At 31.9% G+C, this 9,396-nt stretch overlaps 1 protein-coding gene across 3 annotated transcripts; it reads right to left on the bottom strand.

Moving 5' to 3' along the window:
* Positions 1–629: 629 nt before the first annotated feature.
* On the bottom strand, positions 630–8,473 carry LOC121366761. 3 transcript variants are annotated; one of them, XM_041491082.1, is made up of 11 exons: positions 8,319–8,473; positions 7,820–7,984; positions 6,794–6,930; positions 4,846–4,951; positions 3,872–3,955; positions 3,211–3,391; positions 2,646–2,735; positions 2,219–2,304; positions 1,636–1,694; positions 1,213–1,272; positions 643–967 (listed from the first exon to the last, which is right to left on the bottom strand). In XM_041491082.1, exons 1-11 carry the CDS (start codon positions 8,421–8,423, stop codon positions 772–774), a joined length of 1,269 nt encoding a protein of 422 aa, XP_041347016.1. In that variant the 5' UTR covers positions 8,424–8,473; the 3' UTR covers positions 643–771. The 3 variants fall into 3 exon arrangements, with proteins under 3 accessions (XP_041347017.1, XP_041347018.1, XP_041347016.1); XM_041491083.1 differs by lacking the exon at positions 1,213–1,272 and having other exon boundaries at positions 630–967; XM_041491084.1 differs by lacking the exon at positions 3,872–3,955 and having other exon boundaries at positions 638–967.
* Between the last annotated feature and the right edge of the window lie 923 nt (positions 8,474–9,396).

Here is a 9,396-nt window from a genome sequence, read left to right as displayed (position 1 = left end):
TATATATATATAAAATTTTTTAACTGCCATGATCTATTTTTAGTTGCCAAAATAACAAAGGCAAGAATAAGCAGAATACAACCATACATTTATTGCAGCATTTTTGCCTGATAGGCAATTTAGTTAAATAAATATAGCTCACCCAAATATATGAACACATATAAAAAATGTCATGCAGCAGTGGATCAGTCCATTGTTATTTTTATGTGCACATACATTAGTTTATAGCCTTTGATAACACTGAAAGATAGACTTGGACAAGGCAATTCATTACTCAACACCTCTCAGAACAATAGGTGTGAACTGTGGAAAAGCTGTGTACAACAAACTGCACCGCGAATATTATTAGTAGCTAGAAATAGCATACACAACCGCAGATTTGTAACAATGCAAAATTAAAAATTTTAATCTTACATTTATGCTGTTATTTTATTTATTATTATTTTACAATACATGTATAAACAAATGAACTGCATACATGTATCGGCATTCAAACAGTGTTCTGCAGTTAAGAGCATACATTTGACATGCACTTGGCTTATGCAGTTAAGTGGATTTGACTATTTATAAAACATTTAAGTGAATATATGAGTAAAAATTATAAACTTGTACACACTCAACATGGTTTTTGTCAAAAATTAATCCAGTACCGTAGTCTAAAAATTAAACAATTACGATAAAGATTAAAAAAACCCACATTGACATAAAACACTAAACTTGCAAAGACAGTGTTACGATTAAATGATGAAATATAAAGATGATTGATATTTTTTAATACTTACTTGCATATTTCTTTAGCAGCTGCAGCAGAAAACGCCTCTCTGAAACAGACTGGTGAAGGTCAGAAAGACTGCAAAGGATCTCCTTTGATTTAGCCAATTCAGCAGCTAGCTGGAAACGATTTGATTCCATGTCCCATCTAGTACAATTAGTATTTCTTTCAAATCTTGAAAGATCTTTTATAATTCTGAAAATAAATTATACCTGATTATGTTTAAAGCTCTTCAGTGATATTTGAAATTACTTTGCATATTAGGATTCAGATTTGATTATTTGTGGTAGGGGTTTTAATGGGACACTGTCGATTATTAATATTAAAACACTTTTGATCCAAATATTTTACCAAAGATTTGTCTATCTTATGGGTACTACATTTTTATTAAAAGTAAAGTATGATGTGACAATGTTAGACAAGAAACAATGGAGAAATACCGTGCACATTTCTTTTCAATGTCGTATCTCGTTGATGCATTACAGATTAAGAGTGACTGCCTGAAATAAAAATAAATTAACTCAAACAAAATCAATAAATTACTAATATTGCAATCAGAGCTTGCCTTTGCACCAGTCAAATGGATTAAAAATATGTTTTCACTTAGTAAAATAATACTGGTTATCAACAGACACTTTTTACAAATCTTTTTAAGACACAGCAATTTCTTTAGGAGATCGCAATCTCTATGGCCTAAATAATAACACAATTTCTAGGGAACATTAATCAATATATTTATGAAATGTATCCCACAGTGGGCTTTATCAATATATTAAATTTAGATTGTAAAAATAAATGGGATTCTAATAAACTGATGCGATTTATTTCCTGCACTATAATTAATATTGTAAATTCTGACTTACTGAAAATGTTGGTACTGTCGCAGGTTTACTGCATAAGCCTCTTCAGGTGTATAGTTCTCCTGTAAAGAGCCACACACAATTGTTTTGTTATATATAGGTAATTAAAGATGATCAACTATTCAAAATATCACAGACATATCATTTAAATTTGGAAAAGTTGTTTTAAAGGAGACAGGATTTTATGCTAAATTTTAATCAAAGAGAAATGGTAGTTGTACATGCATTAGCAATTTCCATGGGAATGTTGTAGTCCCTGTAACATACTGAGCTTAAGTACAGAAAGGGTACAGTATACAGAATAAACCAAATGCCTTTTTTTTTTTTTAAAGAGCAAGTCTTTCATCAAAGGACAATACATCCCACATCATTTGATATAACTGGCAGAATCAGGGGGAAAAAATCAAATTGATATACTGAGTATACAAACAATAAAGTATAAGGAAATAATTTATTAAATGTTACATTTAATGCTGCTGAATGTCATTATAATACAATTGTGGAAAATTAAATTTGATGAGAAAAATTCTTGCAGAAACAAATGTCTATACAATCACACTTGAATAAACATGTTTTGCTCATTTACATTTTGATTTTTTCGTATCTGTGTCTGTGTCTGAAGTCTCTCATCATCAGACCATTTCTGAACCTCAGATGGTGTGACACATTGTGCTAATAAGAAAAATATTCCAAAATCAAACCACATATACTCACATAAAACAAAATCTAATGCATGAACATCAAAAATACTGTGCGAAATAAAATCAGGTTGCGCATTTCTTCTTCTTCACAAAACTAACTGACAAGATAAGTAAAAGCTTAACTCAATGTCCAGTTCTCTCAATGTCCAGTTCTAGATAGAATGTACCAAAAAATGGAAGTTAATTGCTGTACTCTATATTTTCAACACATAAAATACTTACATCCTAGTTTAAAAATGTGAACTAGTGTCAGACTAACTTCAAGAGAGAATTACATGTCGTACACTGGTTGTTCCACTCATTAATTGATACCTGAGAATGGCTGAAGCGATTCTTCAAACAGCTTTGTACTGGTTTCTTTTAGTGCCTGAGCCTTCTGATACTTCAATACCAGTGAATATCCTGCAAAAGAAATGAAATGTTAATTATTTTTAGGAAGATGGGTGGGTTTGTTTTGTTTTGTTTTTTAAATTAACCAAAAGAAAAACCACTGGTCAGGACGCTTGATAGTATGTTCCCAAAGCTTTATTAATATTGTTCAGCCATTGTTACCAGTATGAAGAAGCAAATATATTTCTGCCTATCAACTAAGCTACTTCAATAACCAGCTGAAACAATAAGCGTGGATGTAAATAAACCATAATTCAATATGTAATGTCAATAAAGTAGGCCCACATAAATCTACAAATAGATATATTAGATGAAATAAGGATATATCTGTCACATCTGTCATAACATTTTTCGCATATAATGCAATAAGCCAATGTATATAATTTTTAAAATGTCAGATAGAGTTTGATGACAATGTTACCAATATCAACTATTTGAAAAGATTATTTCATTTTATAAACTAACAGTAAAATGAAATATACTTTACCCAATTTATTTCTAATTTTATGACCATAATAAATAAGAGCATCCACCAAAAGATCCGTCCTGTTCTCTGGGGTCATTTCTTTGGTTATATTGGAAAACTTGCCCAAATACGACCACAGACGTTCAAGACATTCACCATCAGTGAGTCCAACACCTGATGTTCGTCTTGGACTATACAAAATCTGTAAAAACACAATAAAACTAAAGCAATGTTCATGTCACATATGACTGAATTATTTTATCTTATTCCTAAATATTAACTATATGTAACATGTATGTGATCACATTCTCTCATTTCTATTGTGGGGAAATATTCTTAGTTGGTTGCCAAATAACAAACACCAGAAACATTGATTAATTTTGTTACCAAAACTTTCTTTTATAGTGAGCAGTAGAGAAAAAACGAAGTCACCAGATTATTTATAAAGCCAAGAAATCCAAAAATGTGCCTTTAAATATAGAACTCATGTATACAGTATATATAACAGGGCTAGCTCTGGCTGTGCAAAACATTTCGCCTAATTATATCCAAAAATACAAAACTCAGTTATTTTCCAGCAAATATTAATTATTACTTGAATTTTGTTTTCGTCAAATGAAAATAAAATTTGCCAATTGTTCCTAAAATTCGCAATTGGCAGAGCTAGCCTTGTATCACTAACCTGGCAATTCATCTTGTGTCCATAACAATGGAAGATGGGAAGTACTAGGTTGACCTTTTCCAAAATGTCATATTTCTTATTTTTCTGTGAATGAATCGAGGTATATTTAATAAAAAAATACCAGTTATAATTTAATATATTATGTAACAGTATGTTTTATTTTAATTGTATATAGTTTTCTTATCTTAAATGTAAATAACTTAAAATAATTATCCGTTTTAGTGTTAACATAAATATTAGTTATTTGCCAAGTAGTAACAGACATTTTACACTTGATGTATGAACTGCACATGCAAACTGTGAAAGTTTTCATTTGGGCATTGACTTGTATCATGGTTCACAATGTTTGACGTACATGCAATGAGAAAGCTGCGCAGTTGTTTGTGTCATATGAATTATAACTGTCACCTTTATGGTTCAGAAACTTTGATGTAATAAGAATTAGCACCCGGTTTAACCAACATGTTAGATAATATTTTATGTAAAATGAAGTAGTATTTGTTTATTTAATATTACTTGATCTGTACATTTATTTCAATTGTTTCAAATATTTATTTGGAATGAAATACAGTGGTAGTGTAAGTAAGTTTTTTTTACTTGTGTACAGAATACAAATTAGATACACATATTACATGATTCTTAATTGTCCAACACTGAATTGTAAGCAACAACATAAGCCTTACTTATAGATGCTTGTGAAATCCATGAAAAAGAATGTTCTCTTCCTGTATAAAGAGTAGGCAACATGCAGTTTTATTATTATTACTTTATAACAATAATAAAACCAACCCAACAATACATCAAGTCACTTCTTTTCAAAGTTTTATTACTGAAGATCAGCTAATTTTGTAATACATCTGAACAGTGAAAATATATGTTGCTTTTCTACTGAAACCCTCCCCCATCCAAGATTTTTAAAAATCTACATTTAACTGATTTAAGTATGAAATTAAAAACTGTGAATAACTAGTTACCTTTAAATGGCTTTTAAGTAGGCATGCAATATCATAAAATACATGCAACTGTTGATTGTGGGTTTCTGCCAGCAGTTTCTCCACCAGAAATACAGAATATCCAATCCTGTTACAAATAAAAATTAAATCTCAAATGACATGTTTATTTTAATAACATCAACTAAAAATCCTCATTTAACCTGATTTAAATATGAAATTAAAAACTGTGAATAACTGGTTACCTTTAAAGGGCTTTTAAGTAGACATGCCAGCGGTTGCAAAACAAAGTACTAGTAGGCGTTGGAACTGACAGAGTAAGAGTTGGGGGTTTATCGAAAGCTACAGACACTTAGTAATGGGGGCACGCGGGGGGCGGCTCTATGGGCCGGAGTCTGTTACCACAGAAGTGTGCAATGTAGTCCACTTGTAATGCATATAGTTGGTGAAATTGTTGGACCAAGAATAGAACAAGTATGACTCGGTGGTTTTCCGTTTATAAAAAAAGCTATTTTCCGTTTCATCTTTTTGTAAATTCCGTTACATTTCCGTTTCAGACTACAATATGTAATTAACAATTGAACTAACACAAGTTGTGACAAATTAAAGGGTCCGAAAATTGAATGACGTCGACATGCGTCGCTATTTGTCATGAAATCAAAATAAGCCTACATATTAGTAGCAATAAATCACATCAGGAGTAAAGGCTACAATTATAATAACTACATAAAGCATGACTGTCCAACAATTAAGTGCACTGCTTTATTCAACGGGGCTTAGGGCTCACAAAACGTACACATTTATTTTATCATCTCTTTCACAGTCTAACGTTGTCTGCAAATTGAAGTATGCACATGACACAGCAGAAATAAAGTAACATTGCAACGTTCAGCCAGCCTTTTTTTGCTAAACGTTTGCAAACATATTTTGACTGGTGGTTCCCGAAATGGTCATTCGGTTTAATGTGTAGCAAAAAATCGGTCTTCCAAGACAACCGTTGGCGACAAAACGCTGGCTAAACTTACTCCTGGAAAAAAACCTGTCCCATCTGCGCAGGCGCAACAGACTAAGCTGTAAACCAGCCCCAAGTTCAGCCAGCAAACGTTTCACTAACGTTCGCGAAGTATTTGACTGGTTCCCAATGTGACCATTTGGTTTACCGTGAAGTGCATAATCCAGTCTAGTGTTTGCCAATAGTACTGCGCACGGGTCAATCGTCAGTTTTACAGCATGTGGCAATAGTAAAATAGCATTAATTTTTTTAACTTCGCAGAAAATCGTAATTCCATTTCCAAATGTAAATTCCATTTCACAATGGGAATTCCCTCCATTTTCCGCGATTGTGAAAAATCACTGGGTCTAGTGTGCTCATGAATCAAAACAAAATATATTTTAAAAACAAAGGCAAAGAGCAGTAATGGACGCTGCATTCGTGGGAAACTCAGTTTTTCTGAAGAAATTAACCCATAGAAGCTGAGCTATACATTCAGACAAGAACCAAGAAAATATGAACTGGAGTCTGAGCAGCTGTGGCGAAAATAGACGTCGGAAATGAGGGTAGTAAACGTTGCATGTGACACCTTGTTTTGCAACCATTGCATGCAATATCATAAAATGCATGCAATTGTTGATTTTGGCTTTTTGCCCGCAGTTTCTCAACCAGAAATTTAGAGTATCCAATCCTGTTACAAATAAAAATTAAATCTCAAATAACATATTTATTTTTATAACATCAACTAACAGTGAAATGAATAAGTATATTTTTTTATTAGTTATCTTCCAGCTTTATAATATGGTGAAACCCGTTAAAACAAACATACAAATTCTTTAATTTTATTTTATAATTAAGTACATATAGAAGATTATGCCCTCCATTGTAAAATACAAATGATCTTCTCCAAAAATAAACAATGGTATATAAAAAAAACATTAACAAAACTGATAATGAAAACATTAACAGAATAAAATATACCTTTCACCATGTTTTAAGTTAAAAAATAATTTAGGAAAAGAATGCCGACAGGCAGAGCCAAAGACTGCCGTCTCATCCAGCTTCTTGTTTTTTATTTTCGACCTCAATGCACTTCCAGCCTGGAATTCTGAACAGGACTGAAAAATGAAAAGGATTTTGGTTTTAAACCAGTTTGCTAAAGTTTTAATTTATTACAACAAACCATTTTAAATCTGGTTTCAGTCTGTACATTTATCTTGACTAATTTTAAACTGGTTATAGAAACCAACAAAACCATTCCAAATGCAGTTTGATAGTTTGCACTTTACAATTCAACATGGCAGAAGGAAATGACAGAACATTATACTAGCTCAGGATCGTGAAAATCATCTATAATGTAATGCATAATAATATTCTCTATATAACTGATAATTCTTTAGTTTTCCCTTTGTTTTTTATTTCAAAGTCCAGGCAAAAACCCAACATAGGTTTAAGACAACTGTCAAGTATAACATTGTTTTCGTTTGATTCAAGAAAAGCGTGAAGTAACACAATGGGTATCATCTTTTTCACTTTTGACATCATTACCTGTTTTGTTCAAGTGGTAAAAAATAAAATTAAAAAAAATATTAAAATATTAGCATAAAAACAGAGAACACTGGATGTCAATGTTATGTTTCAAATGTAACATTTATTGACATCATACAAACTGCTGAAAGCACTTCAAAAACCATTCATAAACTACAAACTTAAATTCAAACCACTTTATGTGCAATATATTTGCCCTTTGTTGTCTGATTTAGAAAGTCTACCATTTATATTCTTTTGAACAAGTATTAGGGAAATATAAATTTTTATATACAATAATTAATGTAAATTTGATAATTTTAGATTGTACCCACAATAACTATTACTACATTGTGCATATATTATGAAAGTTCTGCTAATATATATATATATATATATATCCAATAAAAACTCTGGAAATTGCTCACTTCTCCCTATTTTTAGTAGCTAGAGGAAGAATATAAAATGTATCCCACTGACCTTATCTTGGGATGGCACTGTTAAATAAATAGCAATGTGAGCATCAACATCAGCCTGACAGACAAAGAATTTTCCAAGATGTTTCGGTTCAGAAGATAATTTGCCAGAAGAAAACTTCCGCACAAGCTGAAAATCAGCATCCATAGAAATTATTTTTGTTGGATTCTGAAAAATAAAAATTGACTATACAGTAATGCTGAATTTGTAAATGAAACGGTTATTTTACAAAATGTTTTTAAACATTCACATAAAAATAGGATGCTTTTTGGGGGGTCAAATATGTAAAATACTTTTAAATATTTCAAAATAACACTATGACAAACAGGAATATGTGTATATACATTTGAAGCAGTATGCAATGACCACCGACGTCCAATAATTACCACTGAATGTGTAAGATATCTGCTCTCTTAGTACCCATGTTGCAACATATATGCATAATCCATTAAACTATTCTGACTGGAGAGTGATAAAAAAAGATAAATTTTCATACTCCTACCTGAAAACATGCTGGACATTCTGTTCCCGTATCTAAATTATCAACAGGAGTTGGGTACTTTAGCTGGTGCCGAAAATGTCTGTATTGAACTAAAGATTCATTCATTAAAATTTTGTAGACATCCTTCAACTGCAATAAAAGAGGTTATCATGTACATGATAATGATATCACACAGACAGGAAAATACATACCATGGCCTTTGTCCAGTTGTGGTGCACTGGTTGGAACGAGAAAAAAAACCAATCAGCTGAATGGGTCCTCTGAGGTAGTTCGATCCTACGATGCAAGCACCTCAAGCAAGTACTCAACCGACTGAGTAAATACTGCCCCAGAATTAGGATACAAATATAATGAAAAAAGGAAAATTAAGGAATGTTTGGTTTAGCTAAAAAGGATACTCTTTCTGATTAGTATCAAGGGGTCTTTTATATGCACTTTCCCATGAACAGAACAGCATATACCATGTTCGTGTAAAATGAGCGTCTAGCCCGTCCCACAGGGAACGCCTTTTTTTCATACTACAAGTTATTTCTGAGCCGCTTGTTTTGTAAATTACACACAAAAATTGTATTTTTGGTTGTTGTTTGTTTTTACTTTTCTTCTTACGTTAGACCAAACTGAAATAATTTACCAAAAAACATTTTTATAGAATGATGGCTCAGAAGTGGAAAGGGTTCTCACCACATTCACGGCCATACAACAATTAGGGATGCAACGATTATTAGATGTTATTTTTTTTTAAATGGTACATGTATAAACATTTCTGCACCTTCCTGGTAATCCCAATGACCTGTGAAGTATTTTCGCCAATCACAGAATTCAATTCTCTTATGCCTGACATGTTTGCATGGGCAATAAGTTCCGTTCGGATCATGCATAGAACACGCTAATTTCTTGCCAGGACCTGGGGAACTCCCATAACCTCCCAAAATCCGATAAGAATAAACATTATAAGTATGTTTCGTCCCAATTGTTAAAATTTTAAAAAGTAAAGACGTGTTATAAAATGGCGCCCAATTTCCGCCATATTAATTTAAAATAATTCAACATCGCTCATTTCCATAAGTTTTTAATGGGA

Source organism: Gigantopelta aegis, unplaced genomic scaffold (genome assembly GCF_016097555.1).
Source record: "Gigantopelta aegis isolate Gae_Host unplaced genomic scaffold, Gae_host_genome ctg7036_pilon_pilon, whole genome shotgun sequence".
NCBI lineage: Eukaryota > Metazoa > Mollusca > Gastropoda > Neomphalida > Peltospiridae > Gigantopelta > Gigantopelta aegis.
The sequence above is the reverse complement of the archived record's forward strand: the minus strand, read 5'-3'. Positions and strand labels throughout refer to the sequence as shown.

Coding starts and splice junctions, on each gene's coding strand:
- LOC121366761 (XM_041491082.1), bottom strand. CDS start 8,423: ATGAATGAATCTTTAGTTCAATACAGACATTTTCGGCACCAGCTAAAG. Junction 4,952..6,793: donor AACTTAAAACATGGTGAAAG/GTATATTTTATT, acceptor TATTTGTAACAG/GATTGGATATTCTGTATTTC. Junction 3,392..3,871: donor GACACAAGATGAATTGCCAG/GTTAGTGATACA, acceptor GTGTTTTTACAG/ATTTTGTATAGTCCAAGACG.